The sequence below is a fragment of the Clarias gariepinus genome, chromosome 16 (assembly GCF_024256425.1).
Source record: "Clarias gariepinus isolate MV-2021 ecotype Netherlands chromosome 16, CGAR_prim_01v2, whole genome shotgun sequence".
Lineage (NCBI taxonomy): Eukaryota > Metazoa > Chordata > Actinopteri > Siluriformes > Clariidae > Clarias > Clarias gariepinus.
The window spans coordinates 12256251-12281431 of NC_071115.1; the positions used below are offsets into that span (position 1 = coordinate 12256251).

The 25181-nt window shown below is 39.2% G+C and overlaps 2 protein-coding genes across 6 annotated transcripts; one reads left to right on the top strand and one right to left on the bottom strand.

The window, feature by feature from the left end:
• Positions 1-399: 399 nt before the first annotated feature.
• On the bottom strand, positions 400-18808 carry sez6l2 (seizure related 6 homolog (mouse)-like 2). Of its 4 annotated transcripts, none has more exons than XM_053514539.1 (20): positions 18724-18808; positions 18319-18440; positions 16030-16116; positions 15779-15844; positions 14914-15072; positions 14077-14213; positions 13744-13936; positions 13461-13646; positions 12876-13056; positions 11004-11167; positions 10603-10797; positions 9824-9962; positions 9529-9725; positions 9226-9420; positions 7327-7521; positions 6998-7189; positions 6871-6909; positions 4917-5034; positions 4153-4264; positions 400-2966 (listed from the first exon to the last, which is right to left on the bottom strand). In XM_053514539.1, the coding sequence occupies exons 3-20, from the start codon at positions 16091-16093 to the stop codon at positions 2937-2939; spliced, it is 2562 nt and encodes an 853-aa protein (XP_053370514.1). In that variant the 5' UTR covers positions 16094-16116; positions 18319-18440; positions 18724-18808; the 3' UTR covers positions 400-2936. The 4 variants fall into 4 exon arrangements, with proteins under 4 accessions (XP_053370514.1, XP_053370511.1, XP_053370512.1 ...); XM_053514536.1 differs by having other exon boundaries at positions 14914-15126; XM_053514537.1 differs by lacking the exons at positions 18319-18440; positions 18724-18808 and adding an exon at positions 18180-18270 and having other exon boundaries at positions 14914-15126.
• asphd1 (aspartate beta-hydroxylase domain containing 1) lies at positions 18515-24339 on the top strand. 2 transcript variants are annotated; one of them, XM_053514541.1, is made up of 6 exons: positions 18515-18744; positions 19438-19868; positions 21497-21703; positions 22281-22488; positions 23258-23371; positions 23521-24339. In XM_053514541.1, the coding sequence occupies exons 2-6, from the start codon at positions 19458-19460 to the stop codon at positions 23628-23630; spliced, it is 1050 nt and encodes a 349-aa protein (XP_053370516.1). In that variant the 5' UTR covers positions 18515-18744; positions 19438-19457; the 3' UTR covers positions 23631-24339. The 2 variants fall into 2 exon arrangements, with proteins under 2 accessions (XP_053370516.1, XP_053370515.1); XM_053514540.1 differs by lacking the exon at positions 18515-18744 and adding an exon at positions 18920-19043.
• Positions 24340-25181: the final 842 nt, after the last annotated feature.

The window sequence follows — 25181 nt, forward strand, 5'->3', positions numbered from 1 at the left end:
AGTATATTTTATAATCATATTTCACAGTAAAAGGTAATTTAATTTTGTATCAATAATAGGTCACTAACAGCTTGGACACCCAGAATCTGACAGGGATACCAGCCCAAACAGGCCTTAGTGCACATAAAGTATACTGTACATTAACACATCTAGTGGCAATTTATAAGAAAGGATATAGGATTATAATATATTATTACTTATAGTAGAATTATGTTTATATGGAATGGATAAAATTTCACTAGCAGTTCTATAAGCAGTGTTTTACCTGTTTTCCATCTGAGTAAATGACTTTGTAAGACAATCATTAACTTTAGCAAAAGCAAATGTTGTAAACCATGTATGTTATACTGTATTTTATATTTATGACCATGGCTATTCACGACAAAAATAAGACAAGCCTTCACCATCCAAGAGACCTTTATTTATTCTTAAATCTTAGCAAATAAATTATGCCTTCATGACAATATATTATGTTGATTAATAAATAATATGAACAATTGAATATTAGTAATACTTCAATGCAACCGAGTCCACAGCTAGACTCCAAGTATGGCACAGTGGAAGAGACAAAAATTCACCGCTTAATAGTAACAACAAACCATGATTCAATTAAAAAATAACATTATAAAAAGCAGTTCAGTTTGATACTGCGATCACAGCAAGCAGCTGATTTTTTTTCTTTATATTTTTGTCAACATAGTGCATATGCAACAACATCAACTCTGATAAACAATGATAGTAAGGATAATTGTTTGAATGAATCCTAAGCTGAAGCAATAAAATATACAATCGTTGCGTGCCCTAAGCATGAAAGACATTCCACCCCTTTAATCCCATAGTCATTCAACATTAAGCAGAAAGAGATTTATAAGAAACAGCAAAGAACATTATGAAACGCTGGCATTATTGGTCATTATTACATTATAAATGTAGGAAATACTATGGCAACTTGTGAAACATGGTTCTGACGTCACATTATGGGATGTCAATATGGCACTGGATCGTTGGCACTGGATCAGTTTCGTATACATCGGTTTTGTATACATAATATCTAATCAAAATATTTACATTCAACATATTGTGTTTTTTCATGTGTGTGTGTACAGGAGTATGAGTATAGTGGTATCATGTTTTTGTTCACGTGTTATGTGTGTTTGTGTGTGCTCCTGTCTTTTGTATTATTCACTCCCCATGTGAAAAAGTTCTCTCTCGCTCTCCCTCTCTCTCTCTCTCTCTTTCACACCCCACAAGTTGCTGACTCACCGTTGTACTCATACCCTTTTGAGCCTCATTCTCAGCATCACTACCTTGATCGCTTTTAAGTCCCTAAGGCACCTAAAACATATCTAATCATGAGAAACCATACACTCACGCTTAATCCTTTTAACTAGGGATGCACCGATACCACATTTTGTCAGTACCTCCATTTGGAATTCCATTTGCTAATACAGAGTACCGATACCTCTGTTTCAAAGTACAACATGAACAGAACTTTTTTGGAATTTCCCATGTCATCAAACACGCCTGCTATGGCCTTGCTAGCGCATGCACCTAGAACCTGCTTTGCATGTAGAGTGACTCTTTGCGGAGTAACGTCCTCATTAATCCACTGCGCAGTTAAACTGATGATAAACACTGGACCGGACTATCAGTGATGAAATGTCCAGCAACAAGCTGGTGATGTGCTATTTTTTTGGTAAGTGAAACAGCTTTAAAAGCTCTAGGGATTATTTTTTTGGTAAGGAAAAAAAATTACTACATGCAATTGTGCTTACCGAAAAATCCATATATATTACAAATTTATCTTAATGTAAAAACCTTTTTCGGGGGTAGGGCAGAAAACTATAAAAAAAAATTAACGGTCTCTTTAGGGACTGTCAGTACCATGTCAAATGCTCACAAATAATGATGTCAGATCAATGAGTTTCATTTCATGCACCTATGCATATAAGCAAATTTTCATGCCTGACGTGATTATTTTTTCTGAGCTTCTTATATGATTTTTGTATATCAAACATAATAAATATTTTGTCAGCGAGTCAGGTTAGAAAAACTAGACTAGACTAGAATAAAGAGAGAAGCACTTAGTCTTACTTGTAATCTTATATCTTGCAAGCTTAATCTTACTTGCACTTGCTGACAATAAACTTAGAGGGGAGAAAACCCAAACCCATGATTGCTGTTCCTGCAGTGCACTTTTTTTTTTTTTTTTGCATCCATCCATATAGGAACCTCTGCAGTCCAACTAGAGACCGTGAAGGCCAATAAAGACATTCACACACTACGGGCAAATTGGAAATGCTAATTAGCCTACTCTATATGTTTTCGAATTGTAGGGGAAAACCAAAGAACCAGTGGGAAACCAACCAAGCACAGGGAGAACAAGCAAACACTATGCACGTTCAAACCTCAAAACCAGGACCTGGAGGTGCAAGGCGACAGTGCTAACCATTAAGCCACTGTGCTGCCAGTTTATTTTACCACCACAAAAATAGTTCCACTTTATTCTCTCAACGAAGGCGTTAACAACATTGTCACCCGCTTTGACTAGCTTTGGAGGACGAGGGGCTGCACATAGCTGCTGTGGTGAACTGGTATCGGTCCCATAGTATCAGAACAATTTCACCAATACATTAGCGTAGTATCAGACGTATACCTGATACTGGTATTGGTATTGGTGCATCTCTACTTTTTACTATTTAACAGTCTCTTCTTTCTCAACACACAACACACACACACACACACACACACACACACTGACACCGACACACGCACACTGTTACATGAGTCAGCAACGAGCAAGAGAGATACTGAAAATAGAGTGAAAAAAAGGAACGGTATAGTTGTTAAAGGACTGCAAGTGAGAGACAGACATAATATCCTTCATTCATTTTCTTTTCCATTCTTAGGTTTTGATTTCTTTCTTGTATGTTGCTTCAGATGGACACCTCGTACTCCCTTGTGTCCTACGGAGAAACAGAACAAACAGACAGATCCACATGATTCCTTCAATCAGAAGGAATTATACAGAAAAACGTATCATCTAAGTGCCTACAAAAATGTTCTTGTGAATTTACAGTGAGTGGTTTGGAGATGTTCGACCAACTTTATAGAAAGAAATAGAAAAAATGACTAAATTATTTGTAAAAAATCCCTCGCGTTCAATATACTGTACTGTAATTATATTAGAATGTTTCTTTAGATGTCAGACATACATTCTTAAGACATGTCAGATTAATTCATATGTACTATTGATTAGCCTGATTCCCTTATTACTGTATATATTTGTTCACTGTTAACAGAAATGTTTTTTTTCTCTTAATGGTAATAGGCTAGCTGACTTAAAACAGAGTCTTGAAACAGAAGCGTATTAATTGACAAATTAATATATTTATTACCCCAGTCAATTAGGAGTGACATTTTCAACTATTTATAACTCAAGTTTTCCACTAGGTGGCTCTGTCATAGCCCAGGTTTAATTCCCAGAAACTGGCTCCAGGGCATCCATAAGACTTCTCCCAAGCCCGGATAAAATGGAGGAGTTAGGTCGGGAAGGGCATTCAGCTGTGCCATATTGTATGTGAATCGAATGGTTCACTGTGATTATCTTGCTATTAGCCATTCATCCATTTATCCATTACCTCCAAAGCTTATCCTGTGTAGAGTCGAATGGGGTCTAACCCCGAGCCAGGGAGCCCAGGGCACAAGGCAGGGTGTATTATGGATGGGGTGCCAATCCATAACAGGGCACGAGCACACAAGCACACACTACAGGATCACTGAATATCATCTTACATTTCAGTGGTTAGCATTTGGCAATAATTACACTAATGAAATATTGATGTATCTCAGTGAGCGTCACATCCTATTAACAATTCTAAGCGTTATTATATTTTAGTAAAATGTAATTAATAAAAAAAAATTCTTATATGTTTCAAGAAAATCTTATTCACAGGCTATAATCACTCTACAGAGATTTTCACCATAAAAAGAACATAACTGCATTTTTCCTGTCACGTAACATCAGTCGACAAAGTAATCTCATTCTCTCCAGTAAGCATTTGTGTAATGTCCACTCAATTATGTTCAATGATGTTTGCCTGCAGTGTTTCTATCGACTTGGCTGGATTGGATTTGATGGAAATGTCTTACCCCTGCTTCATACAGTGGGTTATTAAAGTCAGACTCCACTGTGATGGGACTGTAAGAGTGGGTGTGTGAGAGGGACTTCCAAAATAGCGGCTTCCACTGCAACCTACACACACTGAAGGAAAAAGAAAGATAGAGAAAGAGAATTCACATGTACAATCCTACCTGCATACAATGAATAACTTTAGGATTACCACATAATTATAAGGATTTCCAACACAGTATAATAAAAGTTTCGGTTACAATCTAGAATAAATGGATACCAGTCTCAAAAGATCAGATGTTGAGCTGAGGTTAGTTATATAAGTCGAAACCTCTAGATTTGCTGTGTCATCAAGAAATGTGGCCAAGAAACACCCTAATTTACAGAAAGAGGCAATTTGTCTGACATGAAAGTTGAACGGGGATATTTTACTGTAGGCTGCCAACAAACACTGAGGAATAACTTGTGCACTTAATACTAAATGCAGTTGGTGTTTCTTGAAGGGAGAATTGAAGCAGCTAGTCAAGAAGTAAGCAAGAGCATTATTCCACCTTAAAGAAATGGGAAAAGATTTGGGGATTTCACAAGTGTGAAACAAACTATTAAAAGAGATGATAGTGAGGTAGACATGTGCAAAGCAGACATTTTTAATGATTTGATTTTGCCCAGAATGTGTCTTTTGAAAAAAATTATTACTGAACAAAATAATAATAATAATAATAATAATAATAATAATAAGTAGTAGTAGTAGTAGTAGTTACAAAGGACAACTTTATACACTTACTTAGTGTAGTACATGTATATTCCAGCAATCAAAAGGATGACCAGGATGATTGGCAGGATGATGGCCAATGCAATGTTCTCACTCAGCATTTGGTGGGAGGCCTCTAATGACTGAGAGACTAAACAGAAGCAAGAGAACCGTAAATGGACAGTAAAAATATAAGGTCGCACTATTCTGGGTTATCCTTGCTTATGCCAGTGTTCATAACTAAAATTTCTACAAAAAATTAAATATCTAGATTAGAATTGGACATCCTTACATTGTAGAATTAATCCTGATCTTGCAATTATAGCACTAGTGTGCAAGCAGGGCTTGTAGGATGACTTTCTCACACACACACACACACACACTAAGGGATTGGGAATGACTGCTGTTTGGTTCACGGATTACATAAATTGTCTAAATAACTGATTACATTTTTGAAAAAATAAATAACTGAGTACTTAAATGACGGACCTAACGTGATAGACTACTCGTTACATCAAAAGAGTAATCCAAGTACTCTAACGCGTTACTACAATTACTGTAATGTGTTTCACCCAACACTATTCATCAGTAAATGGAAACAGTATCATGGGTGCCCTAGGCTAGCTCGTCTGGTTCAATTTCACAGAAAAGTCAATGCAGCGCAACTCGCCTGTCAATGCTGGCCATGATACAATGGCACCACAACACTCATTTGCCATGTTGCCATGTGCCATTGTTGGCTGTGCACAGGGCCGAGCAGGCAAACAGCCCAAGACTGATGACCCAGCCTCTAAATGCCCCAGTTCCCAATTCGATTGACCGACCATGAAATGCACCAGACAAACATGTCTGATCCCCCACCCTGTAACCCATAGCACCCAAAGGATCATCTGCCAACACGACAGCACACCCCTATGGAGATGTCCCATGGAGCCATGTGCCGAGGGGTCAGAGCTGCCCAGGCAGCACAAGGTGGTCCTACACCATACCAAGGTTTTGTAATGTTATGGATGATCATGTACAGTATATGATCAGAATTAATTAAGCTTAGGTGCTAGTGTGCAAAGATGCTAGGATGCAAGCATTGCTTATCCAGTGCAAAGTGACGTTACACTCGAGCCTAAAACTACTAATAATTATGAATTAGTTCACTGTACTTTAATTAAGCAAAAAATTTTTTAGATGCAGCAAGTCACTGGAAATTTTTTTATTAAATCAGCAATTTTACTTACAGTACATACAAATAATAATGTTCAATTTATTCTCCTGTGTTTTATCTTCTCATTACATATACTGTACAGTGGTTGCCAAAAGTATTAAGGCAACAAACAGTATGCCATGTACGTATTATAGTTCTCCCTGAGTACAAAGCTGGTGATTTGGCTAATTAGTTCTAGCATATCTAGCTAAAAAGTTGTGCTAATTAACTGAAAACTATGAAGAAACTGTCTGTGTGATACTGTAATGGTATTTAGCTTCTGCAGCCATGACCATGGGTCGTCTTCAGACCTAAACTCAATAGAAAACTGTTGGACAGTGGTAAAGTCTTCTGTACATGGTCTTCAGGAAGCAATCAAGCAGGTATTGATTGAGCGAGTGACATGTGAGTACTGCAAATGTCCAGCAGGATCCAACTGGTTTAAAAAAAATTCATACTAAATATTGTTCTATATAGCAATTTCACTGGAAAAAACTTTGAGAATGTCATTAAAACACTGAATTTTACTTCAGTAATACGCTTAATACGCTTGCCCACAACTGTATTCTTTGTCCTGTACTTGTAAGAAACATTTGTTCCAATACAAGCTACTGTATATGAAGGAATGACAATACAAACCCACTCGACTTGACTTGAATATATATTTTTTAATAATTGTTTATGAGAAAGATTGTTGAGAGTTTGTATTATCCATACTGTATCTAGTTTGGCAAAGCTGTCATGCTTTTTGTTACAGCAAATGTGGTATTGATGTTGCAGTTGCATTACCTTCCAGTTTGTGATCTTCCAACAGCTCCTCATAGGCCACTATAGAAAGTATAAACACCGAGCATTTAATAATGTATTTAATTCGAATGCAACTCATTTGTGTGTTTGTTGGGTCGTCTCTTTATACCTTTGCAGAAAGGGGGTGGACTGTTCCACTGAGAGGGGTGTCCTGGGACACAATTAATGATGACCTCTCCAATCAGCTCATAGCCTTCATAACAGAAAAAGCGCAGGGTCTCCCCTGCTTGGTAACTGTGTTTATACAGCGTTTGGTAACCGTTGTCTGGCACGCCAGGATTTGGGCATGGATCATACTTCACTGCATTTGTGTGGAAAAGAGATGAGAAATACAGTATGTAAAAAGAAACATGCTATTATCTAATTATCAGTGTTTGTATTAAGTCAGAATAAGTCATACAAAGAAAATAATACACATAAAAAATTGATGGCACTTACAAACACACTTGGGGCTACGATCACTCCATTTTGGCATGCCAGTGTCTCTGCCATGGCAGGAGATCTGACTAGGGCCTTCCAGCTGGTAACCTTGATTACAGGTAAAGCGCACCACTGTTCCAACTGCGAAGCCTAATTCTGGGTGAACTGAGCGTGCTCCATTCACCACCTCCCCTGGATCAGGACACTGCTGAACTACAGCGGGAACAAAAGCAGAAAAAACAAGTAGTTATGTTAAATATACACCAAAACAAATGACACAGTCATCCATTTTTTTCAATGATACTCCATTTATGCAAATACGCCACAAGATCATTCATTCTCTCATTCATCTTCAACATGAATTTTCACTTGTCCATCTTGTCCATCCTTAACAACCTCGGCTTACTTTGGTTTTGGTTAAATTCCTACTTAGAGGAAGGGTCCTATTAGGTGACAATAAGGTGATCCACATCTACAGACTCTCCAGTGGTGTCCCACAAAGTTCAGTCTTTGGTCCTTTTCTATTTTCACTCTATATCCACATTTTGTATAATTTCATCATTTGGTTTTACACAGAAATTCTATGCTGATGACACTTAACTCATCTTTTTCTTTTCTTTCTCAGACACTTATGAATCTTCTGCATGTTTGGCAAACATCTCATCATGCATAACACCATATCACCAGAGACTAAATCCCAGTTAGAATAAGCTGTTTATATTCATTAAGATGAATCCCTACATCAAGATTGTATAATCTCTCTGGAGAACTGTTTTTAGATGTTTTACTTCATATTAAAACAATGACTGGCCATTTTTCTCCACCAAGAGCCTTTAAGATCCTGTCCAGTCTATTTTTGCTCTCAGGACTGGACTGCTGCAACATGGCCTTGCTGATCTATCCTGTGTGCCATCAAATGGCTGTAACTGATCCAGAATGCAGCTGCTTGATTGTTTTCTCCTCGAGTACATCATATCACTGCTTCTCTACCTCAACTGGTTTCATGTAATGTCCTGGATCAACTTTAACAGATTTTATATACTAGCATGGAAACATGCTAGTATTCAAGTATGCTCCTGATTTTCATACTGATGAAAGTTGTCTTACAATTTATGCCTAAAAGTATTTGGACACTTGCCCATTACACCAAGTGCACCATATGTGCTCCTTCCCTAAACACACTTAAAGCACTGAAAGCACACAACTGTGTATTTTGCATTCTGTATCCATACAATTTCCCGTTATTGAAAATAAGAGGCCCAAATCTGAGCCAGTATAACAATGTCCCTGTGCACAAAAGGAGGTGTGTGAACAAATGATTTGCCAAGGGTGAAGTGGAAGAACTTGAGTGCATTGCAGAGAGCACAGACCTCAACTCCACTGAACACCTTTGAGATGATTTTAGAATGCAGACTAAACCTCAAGCCTCCGCATCTGACATTAGTGCCAGGCCTGACTAATGTTCTTATGACTGAATGAGCCATAGAAACGCCCATAACCCCCCTTCAAAATCTAGCGCAAAGGCCATATAGTGTATGTACAATATAATAATTATATTTTTACACACATTATGCCATAATAATATAGGGCTGCTAGTATGCATATGGTAATACAAGTGTAATGGTTTATGCAAATCTGCTTTGTGACAATGTGTATTGTTAAATGTGCTATATAGATAAATCTAATTGTAAAGATAAACAAATATCTACTGTATGTAATGTACTTAGCAAATACATGAGAATAAAAGAACTAAACTAAGCCTGGTTTATCCCGTCAGGTTATATTGGGAAAAGGCTAACACTCCAACAGGGACTTACTGTATGTTCACCTGTCATTTCTCATCAGCAGAAGTAACTGGTTTAAAACCATGCTTCCTTAATAAATGAAACCATGAAATATTGAATGCATTTGACTTACTTTTCACACAGGTAGGTGGACTGTTGCTCCAGGACAGATCCCACTGACAGGTGATAATGTCAGAGCCCACAATGTCATAACCAGGTTGACACTGATAGGTTATTACACTTCCCCTGACAAGTGAGACGTGGGAAGAGCTACTCCAGCCAAATTCAATTGGTGGCAAAGTGGGGCATGTGTCATTAGGCTCCACCTCTGGAAAATAAATAAAAAAAAGTGAGACTAATCTAATACTGAACATTGAATGAAATGCAAAAGGGTAAAAAAAAAAAAACATTGTATGATTGATGAAAATAATTTTACCTCGATAGTGAATCAAAAAGCCTTGACTCAGAATGAAGGTGGAATCATCTGGGTCACTCTGAAACTGAATGGTGACCTCTGAGCCACCAGACACGACCCGGAACCTTTCCCGTGACCCCAAATATTGACCAATCACATGGGACATTAGGTCATGGCCATCAAATATAGTGAGAATGTCATTGTGACGAATGTTCAAACTTTGGGCGAGACATAAAAGGACATCAATCAGGACATCAATTGGTTAGGTGAATGCGCTGGAATAAAAGTGGATTGAGTTACATGTACACACACTCACATCTGAACATCCAGCTCAATCCGTTTGTCCTCACTGACATGGATCTGCCACACACAGTCTTGCCCTTTGGAGTAGCTCTGTGGCCAATCAGGAGACAGCACGGTTCCTGTTGCATCTGTCAGCTCCCCGCCACATAGAGCTGAATATAAAATAGAGAGATGTGTGAAAGTGTGAAAAAAAACATGAGGGGGACAGGATGCATCATGGAATAAAAAAAATGAAAGAAAATGAACTATTAATATCATAGACATCAAGACTATTAATATCATAGGCATCAAAACATCATGTGTGATTATATAACATGGACATACTAATGTTGATAAAGTCCCCTGTTTTTTCTTTCTTTCTTTCTTTTTGCTATTGTTTGTTTTTTTTTCATTCTTTTTTATTGTTTCTTTTATTTTATTCTTACTAACACACTACCAACTACCTAGGATAACATAGCAACTACCTAACAACATAGCAACCACATGGAAAGCCATAGCAACAAACTAACCAAATCCCCAACAACCCCCTTGAACACCACAGCAACCACCTGGCAACATGTTAACAACCGCATGGAACAATTATTTTTGCTTCTTCTTATTATTTTTCTTCCTTTCTTTTAAACATTTCGTTAAAAATGATTTTAGCATTTTTGCAAGCGGTTTATTAATATGAGGTTGATGTTTAACAGACATTTTTTATTTAAATGCACACTACTTGAAATGTCCCTAAGAGGTTTTCCTTAATGAATGTTATTTGTTAGAATTGTGCAAATAATTTGTGTTGGGTTATACCTTTGCATACAGGCTCACTCTCATTCCAATGAGGGTCACTGGGGTCGACACACTCCATGACCCCGGATCCTTGTTCCATGACAAAACCAGGTGAGCATGAGAAGGTTACCGTTGTACCAATAGGGAAGGCGATGTCGCTGCTGCTAAAATTCCCATGAGGGACATAGGGTTCATAACAGTGCTCACCATCAAATGCTGTGGAGGTAAAACACAATAGACAACCACGGTGCACTAAATCTTTGAATTCAAATAATTATACTCCTCTGACTGTCTGACTTGTGGACCATTAACCTAGGAAGAAACTTCATGGTGCTTAAGACAAACATGAAAAGTGAGGTGAGAAAGACAGTTCTTTTTATGTTCTCTCTCTCTCTCTCTACCTCTTTGTCTCTATTTCTCACCTTCATAGCGAAGTGCCATCAACAGAGGGATGGATGAAGAGTCGGCTGTTAGTTCCAGATACAGGGATGATCCTTCGCTCACTATCCCACGCTCTGGAACATCGTCCAGATCCGAGTCAAAAAGAAGGGGCATGTTAGAATTATTCCCACTGCGGACAATCAGCCTGAAAGAGAAACAGGCACATACACAGGTACAGATCAACATTTAGTGGGATAGTCTTTCAAGATTGCAGAACAACGTGTTATAGAACAACGAGACAGATGAACAGCATAATAAACAAGGATACATAGGAAAAACCAGCACACAAAAAATCTGTAACCTAATTTCACCCACACAAATCCTATTTTACATTTCAAGATCATTAACCAGTTATACGGTAAGCTGTATTATTTACAAAGGAAAATAGGTAATATATTTCATAAAGAAATAATAAAACAGCTTTGCTTCTTGAACCATTTCTTTCATCAATGTCCTAAAATTGCCTTGTATTGTAACATATAGGAATATTGTCATAAAAACTAATACATTGGCTATCAAAACATATGTATGTACACAAATACAGTACACACAAATATATGTATATAAAGAAAATTCCAGCTTGGCTGCTTTAAAATCTGTACAGTATGTGCATGTTAAAACCCATTTCCTGACCAAAGCCTCATATCTGGAAGCATGGCTTAAGGCTAATAGGAGATATTGCCTTTGTAATAAATATTCATGAACATATGTTATGAGACTATAAATAGCTAATCATTATAAAGATTAAGAATTTCCTCCAGAGTCAGCCATTCATTCATCTTCAGTAATTGCTTTATCCGGTATATCTAGGGCCCAGTCTGGGAATATACCCTAAATAGGACGTGTTGATCTTATTGATCAGCCCTATTTCCTAATGGATTTTTGTATGTTTGCCTGCTGTGGTGCAGCTGTCCATTTCAATCATTTGGCACTGGTGAGATTATTTGATTTAGTCACTATAGTATTAGAAAAAATACCAGAATAATAAAGTTCACCTGTCACTGGGTTAATACCCCTAATTCTATTACAGTTCCATGAAAAAGTATTTGCACCTTCCTGATTTTTTTTTTATTTTTTATTCATTTTTTGTGATAACCGGCAATGAGGTCTTAACATAGCTGTGTAGGAATTCCACAAGAATTACAGAAGTCTAGACTTGACTAGGCCACTCTAAAACCCCTTGATTTTGTTTTTCGAGCCATTCAAAGGTGAACTTTCTGGTGTGTTTCAAATCATTGTCCTGCTTCATAACCCATAATGACTCTTACTGTGGAACACTGGAGTCATAAAAGCCCTAGAAATGGCTTGGTAACAAATTACAGACAAACACTGTGTTTCTCATTTGGTTATTAATTTCTTTAAATCTTCTTGCTTTTGTAGATCTTTTAGCGTGCTTCACTATTTAAGTGGTTTCTTGATTCAACAGGGCTGGCAGTAATCAGGCCTGGATATGGCACGTGAAACTTAACTCAGCTCATTCATTCATGATTTAGCAGGGGGGCAATTACTTTTTCACATTGGGCCACCTAGGTTAGGAGATCTTTTTTCCCTTAATAAATAAAATTATAATTCAAAATGGCATTTTTATGTATTTACTCTGGTTATCTTTGTGTAATTTTATAATTTGTTTGATAATCTCAATGATTTAAGTGTGAAAAATATCCAAAAAAACTCAGGAAGGGGCAGATTCTTTGTCATTGTAGTAGTATATTACAGTACAGTAACACAGTTGAGCAAAATGCACTTACATTGTACCATTCTTCTGCACAGCATACATACCAAAGAGCCTCATTACAATACTGTGATCTTTTTCCCTTTTTTTGCTTTTGGGGTAGAGCATATTTATTACTTACTTATCGTTGTCTTCATCCAAAGCCATCCTTTCAAAATGGAGGTGTAGTCTGTGGCCCTCCTTGGCCTCAAGCAACCAGTGACAGCTCAAGTTGCTATTGCTAAGGTTACTGCTGGAGGGAACGGTAGGAGAGAGAATACGGCCCACCGTGGCATTTCTGATCCATCCTCCGCATGACACAGCTTTATATAATGCACACAGACACATACAAAGGCACAAATGTATGTCTATTTTACTGTAAGTGCTACCAGCAAAACAGTACAAAACAGCTGAAGTTAATGATTTTAGAACGCAAGAGATATAAACTATACAGTACTGTATAGTCCCGCAGTTGTAAGTGCATGCTTCAAAACCCCATAAAGACATGGAAATATATTAATGCTAGTGCATTGATAGGTGCACTTTTTGGATTTACGAGAAAACAGAGGATCCATGTCCTGATTGGTTGGATGTTGGTGATATCCATCATAATCTTACCGACTCTTGCTTAAAATATCTACAGGATATTATTAGTTCACATAAAGTGACCTTCAAACATGACGCACAACTCACAAACTCCACCTTAAAGAATGTAACCTCTCCTCACCCATACACTGAGGCTCAGGAGTGCTCCAATGGGGTCGGGTGGAGTTGAGACAAGTGGCGACTTCGTGACCTCTGACCTGAAAGCTGGGGTCACAGTGGAAGTGAGCCTGACCCCCAGGGTGAATGTCAGTCACAGTGACACCACCCCCCTCAGGAGAGAGAGGGAATGGGCAGGAGAGAAGGAATGCTGAAAGTAAGTACATGAACAAAACAGAGTGCAGTCAATGACCAGTCAATAGTCTTGTGGCTAATTAGAAAATAGCAATCCTCTTTAAAAGAGCTACCTTGGTAGTGAAGGGTAAAAATGCCATGATTGGTCTGCTTCAGGCTTCGATAGTGAATCTGCACCTGATTTGTTGTACTACGTATCACCTGTCCTTCAGTGATCATTGTCTCATTGGCTAAAAGCTCAGGTACGGAGCCATCCAGTCCCAGAATAGTCAGAGATTCCTCCTTAGACAAGTTCACTTTCTTCACCTGACACACCAGTAAAGTCAATATTAACTAACATTGTAGAAAGGTTGTTTTAATTGACCTGCTTTAAGTACTGTAAGTATTGGTATCTGCACAGCTAATACATATCTAGCCTAGTGAAAGCTACAGGAACCGGATCATACCTGTATTTCCACCCCATATCCAGGGTATACAGTGATGCTGTATGTGCATTCTAGTGGAGAAAATGGAATTGATGAAGAGAGCTGGTCTGGAGACTCCACTATGCCTTCCATGCCTGTCAGGGTTGCATTACACTGCACTAAAGAGAGAAAAAAGATGGAAGGAAGAAAGAAAGAAAGGAATGTAAATGGTCTGTCCAGGTTTTTAGACATTGAAACATCTTGCACTACCATTGCTTAATACAGGACATACAGTAGTTGAATTAGCAAACTTCCTCTCCAAATAATGACACTGACGGGGCTGACCTACAACATACTTAAAAGCTAAAACTGACATCAGTATAATGTAGACATGTTTTTTTTTTTTTTTAGTCTATATAAATCGTCTAGGATAGTAATAGGCTTCTCAGATATAGGATGCAGTCAGTGTTGTGACGAGTCCAGGAACTCCTCAAGGACCAAGTACACTTAAATTAATGTTATATAAGACAGTCGTCACGGCACAGAACAGTCAGTGCTTTGCTACCTTAGATTTCTTGTTTTGCTACTGTTCAGCAAATAATAATGACACCATTTTAAAGGCAGCTGTGCTTTTCCTTCCCCTTTTTTGGCAGTTTCCCAAAAGCAGACTTTGCTGATCAGCAGGACCTGCAGTTTGCTATAAAATGCAGACATTTTCAGATATGTCCTTCATATTTCCCCCCCCAAAAATACACCTCATATAGTATATAGCAGTTATATAGTACACCTCTTGTATGATTTTCATCTGCAGCGTACAAGCTAATTTCTAATGTATAAATGCCAGACAATAAAAAAATCTTTAATTATATTTAAAAATACCTGGTGTATGAACTGTTGTTATTGTTGTGGTGGTAATCAAAGTTGTTGTGGTCTCTTCCTCTGCTGGTGGTGATGTTACACCACCCCTCCCTCCTAACTGGCCAAACTGGGGGGCAGTTGAAGAAGTCATGGCAGTTGTGAGAACACCTGGTGACATTACTGTGGAGTGAGGTTCAACAGACGGGACAGCCTGAGTCGGGTTAGTGGTTGTGCCTGAGAGTTCAGAAAAAGCAAGCCATGGACACAAAACAAAGATACACAAAACAAAGACACACAGGTGGCTAATGGCACTTCAGTGGTTGTATTAGCAATTCAGTTCTCAGTTCTAGGCTTGGATTGTATTATACTTGGATTTGGCAGTGACAAAACTAGATAAACATGACCGACAAATTTAAAAAATATAAAATGCATATGTAACTTGTGAGTTTACCCTGGTTGAAAAACAAAAAATAAATTTTTGCGCTATTTACTTAACACTTTTCTCATTTAAACTCCTGAAGATACACCATATGTAGTTAAAGTGGACATTGAAAGCTTATTGACCATCCAATTGGGGGAAAAAAACTTGGCAATATTGTTCCCATTTCCTTCAAGCCAAACTCCATAATGTGATCAATGCTTAGCATTTTAATATGCATGAAAGGGCTGTGTGTTTCTTGAAAAAAATCAGTGGGGCAATGTATATAATGTAAAATAAATTATTTTACTGCAGCATAATGCAAAAAATTCAATAGTACTAATGTACTTGATTTTACGTCATGCCTAATTTGTCTTGTTTGGATCAATGTCCATGTCCTTCATAAGCTGAAGTCTCACCTATGGCCAAGATACTTCTTACTCAACAGCGCAGCATGGATCAACTCACCCAGGGGGCGGGGATTAGAAGTCATAGTGGGAGGAGCATCTGAATCTGGAGTGAGAAAGGCTGCACCTGAGAGAGCAAAGAATGCATCATGTTGGGTTGGACACCATCTGACTGATCCAACATTGACTTACTTTTTTATTGATCGGGATGTAAAATGTTATTACCAAACACATGAAACTTAAAACAGTTAAATCTAAAATTGTTTGCACATCCATTAACATGCATTTAAAATATGAATATGAACTACTTACCTGTAGTCATGCAAATGTGCATGAGTGTGACACACAGTGTCACAGCAAGAACTGTGGACACCATGGTGAAGTATGAGAGAAAGCAAGCTGAAAGAGAAAATCAGAAAGAAAGCAAGATTAAATATTTTCCAAAACAATAACGCAACCTTTAGTTACCCCAGGTAGATATGCTTTGGGTAACTATTCTTTATATTCACCCAATATAAACTCTCAACTTAGCAGACCAGAAAAAAGTTGGCCCAGTCTCTGCTGAACAATGTCAGACGATGACTGGGCACAAAATGTGTATAAAGCACCTAGTGATAGCTACCAATGTCTATTTTCTTGCTGCATTAATAGGCAAAGAGGTTTTGACCATTTTTTTACACATCATGTGCAATGTTTGATTGTTTTTTTAATTTGTGGCTGTTAGGATCACTTTATCACACAATGCAAGTCAAATAAGGCAATCAGATCCTAGAATAGGCCACTGGCTGTTTTACATGGTTACTGCCAAAATGTTTATTAAATATTAAACTAAAAAAAAAAAACTGAACTTTAAGCCACACCAAATGTCAGAAAAGTATAAAAGCAACACATAAATGGCTTAAACACATATTTGTAAACATAATGCCCTTTACATATTACCTAAGAAATTTTCCTTTCATACCTCTTAAGAGTCACAGGGGGGCCTGGAGTCTCTCTTACACAGCAAAATTCCCAGTGTTTGCATTAATACCCTACAGTGTTTATATACGTCCAGTTGGACTCATAAAAACTCTGAAAGTGTTAAATTAACAATGGGGGTTTTTATGGAGCTCAGCGCATAAGGCTGGATGAGTGCCAACACAATTCAGATTTGCATGCACACACCAACTCACACAGCCAATCACAATCTACAGGCAATCATTAAATGCCAACCAACCACTGGAGAAACTGTACTATGGGGGGAACTGGTGTCCCCAGATGAAACCCAGAATTCATGCAAACTCCAGGCACACATATTGGAGGCCCAGAGTCAAACCGCCAATCACTTTAAATATCCTAAACACTTATTGAATAAATAAAAACATGAGGCCATTGTTTCTGCATCCTAAATGTAACGGCATGATTTACCAGAACCCATGCCAAACTGTGGTATCTTTACAAAGTCAACTCTGCATCAATAAACTATGCAAGTAAAGGATAACTGTGGAGCTACTACAGTATAAAAGCTGATGTACTGCAAAATTCTGTATGTAAGACCAGCCATGATCTGGAATCAAACATGCAGTAAATAAATAAATGAAAACCACCCCAATCTGGCATCACATAGCGCGGCGCGGATCTCGCCGAGGACATATGGTAAAGATGACACAGGGCCTCCACCTTTTCTTATCTGGCATCAGTGATGTCACCTCCTTGCTGCGATTAGCGATCAGTCGTTACGACTCCTAATAACGACCCTTTGGCTCCTGCAATCTGCCGACGGAGATTAAGATACGGCGCGGGGTCTTGTATAAATTAATGGAGGATTTGAAGAATACTAATTGCACGTATTTAAATAAATAATTAAACAAACAAATAAATATATATAACAGAAGCTGACGGTGGTGTGTGTGTGACGCGCGTGTGTGTGAGAGAGCGAGAGAGAGAGAGAGAGAGAGAGACGCTGCTGACACGGCGGGCATAAACCTCACATCCCTCTCTCTTTATTTATGAGGCTCCCACTTCTCCTTCTCCTGCACCCTGAGATGTGCTTAGAACCCGACCTCCTCCTCCTCCTCCTCCTCCAAAACCTCCTCCTCCTCCATCCTGGCCTTCATTCCTTCTGCAAACATCTCCTTTGCCATCTCGCAAGACGCACCGAACGCATCAGCACCTAAACACTTGCGCGTAAAATAAGGCCTCATCCTGAGAAACGTTCGAATAAAAATGTGGGATGTGCTTGCTCTGAGCTAGACCATGCATCGTTATGCAGGTTGCTGTCAAGCGCAAACACCTCGACTCTGATGCGTTCAAGGCAGCGAAGCGACGAGCAAAAAACACTGACCAGACTGCTCACCTTGTACTACACGTCGTCTCCTTATGTGCTCTTTTTTAAATTTATTTTTGACAAGTCTAACCCTTACTATTAAACAGCTCTTATGTTTTTTTTTTCCCCCTCCTCCTTGTCTGTCTCTCTGTCTCACCAGAAATACCAGAAGAGTCTCTGCGCGGTTTAGATAATCAGCTCGCTCTTGGCGCTCTTAGCATCAATGGGGATGGATGCAGGCTCGCTGGGGATGCCAGCACCTCCACATAACGAATGAAACCATCGGGTTCTCTCACCTTGTCGTTCCTTTCTTCGGTGTTTAATATCCAAAGTCCGAGGGATTGGCGCTTATGTGGGTGGAACGGCCATAAACGTCCCGTGTTGTTTGATGCGTCGATGTGTAGCCCATCTACTGCTTCTATAATAAATCGCGCCACCCGGTGGCGGAACAGTGATATTGCGGTTAATCACCAGCCCCTGTGCGCAGTTTTCTTTCTTTCTTTTTTTTTTTTTTAATAAGGCGCGTAAAGTGCACTCCGTAAAAGCGCACGGAAATGACAGTCCCACTGTACGCTCGGCGCTGCAGCACACACACACACACACACACACTCGCTCTCTCTCTCACACACACACACACTCGCTCACTGGCGGGGAAAACACGGAAGGGGGGAGGCGGAAAGAGCGAGGGGGCAAAGACATACCGAGTGAGCAGCCGAGACGCGGTAAGTCAACACGCCGTGATCAGCCAAACACATAGAGCAATTCCGAACACAAGCAGAGCTCGATGCGCGCGGCGGAGGAATGGACGTTATAGAGCTTCGATGCAGCTTCGCTGGGATGCTTTGCCTCGTTCTGGAGTCAGTCCCGCGCGAGCAACGTGAACACAAACCCGCAGGCGGCTGCAGGAACCATGATTATGCAACAGCACAAGGAGAATAAGCACAAGACCAAGTCATTCTTGTTTTTTGAATTAGACGAATGCGGAAGTGTGAAGCTTCGTGCACGCTGCTTTATTTGCCAGGTTAACATCTGTTCACAAAGATATATCATTTCACAAGTGTTGCTTTACTGCTAGCCAGCCATGCCTGATCCAAACAATGATTTGTACTAAGTGAGCAAAGCCCTGGGGAAGAGTAACATGATTGCACTGGATGTAATATCAGTGCATGGTTGGGTCAGTTCCTGATAACTAGTTCCAACTAGGATCACTAAGAAATCATTGGTCTTTTATTTGCTATACCCTTTCATTTCCCCTGTCCTTCTTCACTTTAAATCAGCCACCCTGTTTTCTCTCCTGTCCGCTTCCTCTCCTCATCCACCCTGTTTAAAAAATGTTCTCGCTTAATAACTGTTGTGATCTGTGTACTGCTTTTTCTCGCTCCAATCATCTGTTCTCCACCACTTTTTTCTGCCAGTGTCTCAGCCTGTTGGCAGGATGTCGTGGTCTCTGGACCTGCTCCCTCTGCCTCCCTGTGTGGAACTAGGTGGGCTTCCTCTGAGTGGCCTTCTGTGGACTCTGCTGCTGCTCTTTCTCTGGTATTGCTACCGTGTCGGCGCTGACCCTCCATCCTGCTCAGCTGGCGCGGCTCACTCCGCTGTATCTCGCTCCTCCAGCTGCTCTTCGACTGAGCCTGGTCATTCTGTCTCCAAACCTTCCCCTGCAATCGCTGTGGAGAGCGGAGAGGAAGAAGAAACAAAGAGTTACCTGGTGCCGGTGTTGAGCCATGCTCCATTCCCTGCTCAAGCGGCAACAGGAAGCAGGAAGTTGTACACATCACTGCAGGAGTATGCCAAGCGTTACAGTTGGGCCGGCATGGGCCGCATCCACAAGGGCCTGCGCATTCAGGTCAGACACATATAGAAAAAAAGATCTGGGTTAGGGGTCAAGTTCCTAAATGATAGAGATGTCAAGGACTAAGTTTGAGACGAGCAGTAAAGCTGAGCAGGAAAGCATGTAGGGTTAGTTTAATTTTTAAAAGTAACATAAAAATATCCCAAAAATATTTTATAGCAACTATGCTTAGGGCTACTGTACAGTTAAACAGAGAAAACAGTGTACTTGTTTATTTTATTTCTTTCTTTACTCTTTATTAATAACACCAGCAGTGTTTTAGGAAGTTTTCAGAACTCCACTATTACAGATTTTTAAACGAAAGCGTGTCAAGGTCAAGTCCTTCTAACTCAACAAGTTAATGTCACCTTATGAATGTGATATCACTCATCTCACTCATCTTCTATACCGCTTTATCCTGTATTCAGGGTCACGGGGGACCTGGAGAATATCCCAGGTGGCTTAGGGCACATGGCAGGGTACACCCTGGACAGGGTGCCAATCTATCACAGGGCACACACACATACACACACTCATACACTAATTCACACACTACGGGCAATTTGGGAATGCCAATTAGTTTAACCTGCATACCTTTGGACTGTGGGAGGAAACCCAAATGTGATATCAGAGTTTAATAAAAAATATATATATTATTTTAAGTTCCAGAAATAAAGTTAGACACCAACATTGCTTCATGTCATGTTGATGTTTTCTACCATTTCATTGTGGTGGAGAAAGAGACATATTCAGTAACTGGCGGTAGGAATAGTTTTCTTGTAAGAAGGTTCTACTTGAAATTTTTTGGAAACGGAAGACTCTCTGTATGGCGTTACAATATACTGTAATTTTAAGTGATCCCCAATCTGGGGAAGGTTTTAGTGTCCCAAAAGAGGACATACTATTTTCTTTTGATTCTTTAAAGCTCATTTTTAAAAGCGCTATACAAATAAAATTGAATTAAATTGAATTAAAAGAGTTTACTTGATTTTTATAGTAACTGATTGACCCTAAACACAAAAGCCCATCTGTAAATACTGGCTGCATTGTATTTTTAAAATTTTACAGTGGAGGATACTTGGTCACGTTCTCACTCATCTTCTATACCGCTTTATCCTATATTCAGGGTCGCGGGGGCCTAGAACCTATCCCAGGAGGCTTAGGGCACAAGGCGGGGTACACCCTGGACAGGGTGCCTATCCATCGCAGAGCACACACACATACACTCACTCACACATTATGGGCAATTTAGAAACGCCAATCAACCTAACCTATATGTCTTTGGACTGTGGGAGAAAACCGGAGTACCCGGAGGAAACCCACCAAGCACTGGGAGAACATGAAAATTCCATGCACACAGAGATGTGAATCGAGCCTGGCCAGGAATCGATCCCGGACCCTGGAGGTGCAAGGCGACCGTGCCAACCACTACACCACCGTGCTGCCCTGTAGGGGATAATAGGAAAAGCAAACTTTGGTTGTGCATAAATGTCAATTACATTCCACTAAACTGTGTTCCTCCAGGACTGGAGTCCATGTCAGAAAATTGAGTGTACTTCTTTTTTTTACACATGACATGCCTTGTATTGAATCTGAACCTTTACTTTTATTCTCTCTCTCTGCTGGATTCCAATTCTTTTTAGACAAGGATGAATGATCGCTCCTCCATTCAAAAGCCCCACCTCTTCTACCTTCCCGATGTTCCCAGCATCCCTTTCTACCCACGGGATGCTCATCGGCATGACATCGAGGTCCTGGAGGCCAGCTATCCTATTATTCTTGCTGAATTCCAGGCTGTTTACCAGAGAGGTATTGACACAAAGCTGGGGTGGACGTACCAAGGACCTAAGGTAATAAAAGGAATATAGTGAAATATAAAGTAAAGTAATGTGATTATACTGTATAGTGTATGGAAAAAATCTAATGCTGTTTTAGTGTGGAGGATTCAAACAATAAACCCTGATGATTTTTTTTTATTATTGAATAACAGTTGTGGACTTAAAATAAAATGTCATCTTTAGCATAACACATCAATCAAGGTACATTTTGAGATCGTCAGGAACTTCCTGGTTCTTTGTTTAAGCCACTGTAGATGTAAGATGTAGATTTTGCAGCAACACTGATCTACTAAATATGTGTTAATTAAGTATATATAATCAAATTATTTATCAAGTAGCATCTCTCACTATCTCTCTCTCTTATTCTTTCTTATTCTCTCTTTCTCTTTGCTTCACTTTCACTCACTTGCTTTCACTTACTGTCACTTACATGCTCACTATCTCAAATCAATATCTGCACCGCACCACTCAAAGGTTTCCTGCTTTGCTTTATCATACATGTACATTCATCAAACATGGCTTAACTGTAGCTTATACAGCCTTTTAATTTTTTTTCTAAAACCTTGTTTCTGTTTTTGTCACTTCTCAGGGTCAGACACTGTTCTCGCTCTACAATGCTGGAGTGTGTGTGGCAAGTAACTGCCGTGCATGTCCATGTACGTACCGTATCCTTCTCTCCCTAAGAACATTCATCAGTAGTAACTCCCTTGGCTCAGCAGGTTTCTGCCTTTTGGGGCCTGGGGCCACACTTGGAGGAACCTATGGGCCCACCAACACACGCCTCCGGTGCCATCTGGGTAAGTATAAGTATATCTAAATAAACACGGCCAGATACTCTACAGAATTGCTAATGCAATAATGATGAAAGAAATAGGAAATCCTTTCTTAGCACATCACACAGGAAAAAAAAATAGGTTATTCAGTATTACAAAAAATCTCTGGAGCTATCTGATTAAATTTTCTGATATTTTATAAAATTATACAGTATATCTATAAAGCACAGGGTACTTTCCTTTCACTAGCACATCCCATGGTATTTTATTCCTTTTCATTTTATAACATTAAAAATCTTTCTCACTCAGTCGACACCGCTTTATCTTGGCAGGGTCACGTGGGGGGGAGGGGGGCGCACAGGGCGGGGTACACCATGAAAGGGGTACCAATACATCGCAAGGCACACACACTACGGGCAATTTGGGAATACCAATTAGTGTAATCTGCATGTCTTTGGACTGTGGGAGGAAACCGGAGGAAACCCACCAAGCACGGGGAGAACACGCTAAACCAGACCCGAGGCGGGAAATCAAGCCCAGACCTGGGAGGTGCAAGCCGACAGCGCTAACCACCAAGCCACCGTACTGCCACATAATAATCTAATAAATAAAAACAATTATGTCTAGAGCATTAAAGATTAAAAATAGTTCAAGCCCCCATCCTGACAACTGTGTAGGAGAATATAAGGCATCAATACAAGCTTTAGTTCTGATTGCTACAAAGATGCGTTCCTTACAGAAAATGTCATAACAACAGCTATGTATGTTTTCACAAATCCCACATGTCCCTCAGGTCTCCAGACTCCTGCACAGTGTGAACTGGTGGTAGGGGGTGAGCCGCAGTGCTGGTCTGAGGGACACTGCCTCCTAGTGGATGACTCTTTTCTGCATACTATCTCCCATAATGGTAAGTGTTGAAATAATTAGTGAAATAAATACCATTGAAGTCACAAAATAATAAGTTGGCAGTAAAGTTTGATTATAAATGCATGGGCATAGACATCAGATCTGTTGAACATCTGACCCAAGTTTTTAATTTCTATTTTTGTACAACAGGTGGCCCTGAAGATGGCCAGAGGGTGATTTTCAGTGTCGATCTGTGGCACCCAAATATTGCCGCAGCAGAAAGACAGGCTTTAGACTACATCTTCAGTCCTGAACAGTAATCAACAACATACCTCCAAGGTCACACACTGATATATGCAGAAATGGAGGCTAACTGCATCTCATTCCATTTTAGCCACTCTAAGCTACGAAAACTTGACGTATCTTTCCATTACGAGATACATTGCCTCTACTGTATGTAACGGCATTGTATTTTCCCCAAAATGCCCTGAAAAAGAAAAATTTTTCTTCCCTCTGAATAGACCCAAGACCAAGCACACATTTCTGTCCGAATAAGCCTCTTTATCCAACGCACTTACAAAACCTGTGAAGATTAAACAAGCTCAGATTTTCAATAATCTTCATATCTCTTTTTGCTTCGTGCCTGTCTTGATAACTCCGATTTCCTGTTGTATCATTTTGTGCCTGATTTGTTAATTTGATCGTGACCTTTTTTCTGATACATATATATATATATATATAAACTGTGATTCAAGCTATTCTGTCAGTACTGTATGTATAATATATTTATGTCTATACTGAAGACGGTGTTTTATCATATGGAGTTTTATTTTCATGATGAATTTTATTTTCAGACACATTCTGTGAAGCACACAGTGAAAAACAAGTATTTGATCCGACTGCATGCATGTGTTGTGAAGCCTGACTGTACAGCCAGTGTGATGAATCGGAACCATCTCCCTTGCAAGGCAAACATGTAATCAACTAAAGGTGTATTCTTCAAATAAAGATTTTTTGCCAGATCTAAAATGTTCACAGTGCTAAAGTTGTTTTTAAACATATAACTCATCTCACAGACATGTATGTGACACCTAACTGTTTGGATGTTCATCTGTTTCTCTCAGCGGGGAGATTGACAGCTGCCAGAATGTGGTCTTAGTTCCAACATCATATCTGAGTGTTCAAAATGAAATGAGGATTTTGGTCATTTTTACACCATATTCATAATTGTTTAGAATATTTGCTAAAGCTTTCAGGCTAAAAGGTTATGAAACACGTTTTTAGCTTCTTTTTTCAGCTAGCAAAAAAATGAGCTATGAAAGAATGTATTATTTATATTGCACATAATCGTATAGCCCACTAGATGTTCATATGAATTGAATTAGTTTTACTTGCACATAAGCGTGTATTACAAATGTACAACACAATCTGTTGAATTTTGTAATGAGCTAAATGTTTTACGTGCGAACATGAAGTACGCGGAATGAAGACGTGAGATCACGTTTATTAAGTTGATTTCAGTTGCGCACTTATAAGCGCATATAAAAAAAATTTACAGGGCCATCTGTTAATTTTGAGATGAACTAATGATCAAAATGTTTATGATATAAAGGATTTTTCCAGTTAAGTAGAGTTATTTTTTCTCAAATATCTTTGATGTACAGACATGCCAACTTTACAGTTTAATTATATGTATATAATAGGATTTTTGAGAGAAACATCTGTACTATTTGCTGTTAATGCTAGTTAGTTGCTCATTATGTGCTAACCTGACAGAATTATTTAAATGCTTATAATATTTATTAAGTGCAGAAAACAACAACACTGTACACAGGGAGGAGGTTTGGAATCTGACAGTATGGTGCACCAGT

Excerpts from the sequence above, each read along its gene's own strand:
- sez6l2 (XM_053514536.1), bottom strand. The coding sequence starts at position 16,093 with ATGGTGTCCACAGTTCTTGCTGTGACACTGTGTGTCACACTCATGCAC. Across the intron at positions 14,214-14,913 it reads AACAACAGTTCATACACCAG|TGCAGTGTAATGCAACCCTG; the intron begins GTATTTTTAAAT and ends TTCTCTCTTTAG. Across the intron at positions 13,057-13,460 it reads TCCTGAGCCTCAGTGTATGG|CTGTGTCATGCGGAGGATGG; the intron begins GTGAGGAGAGGT and ends CATTATATAAAG.
- asphd1 (XM_053514540.1), top strand. The coding sequence starts at position 19,001 with ATGCGGAAGTGTGAAGCTTCGTGCACGCTGCTTTATTTGCCAG. Across the intron at positions 21,704-22,280 it reads GGACGTACCAAGGACCTAAG|GGTCAGACACTGTTCTCGCT; the intron begins GTAATAAAAGGA and ends GTCACTTCTCAG. Across the intron at positions 23,372-23,520 it reads GCATACTATCTCCCATAATG|GTGGCCCTGAAGATGGCCAG; the intron begins GTAAGTGTTGAA and ends TTTGTACAACAG.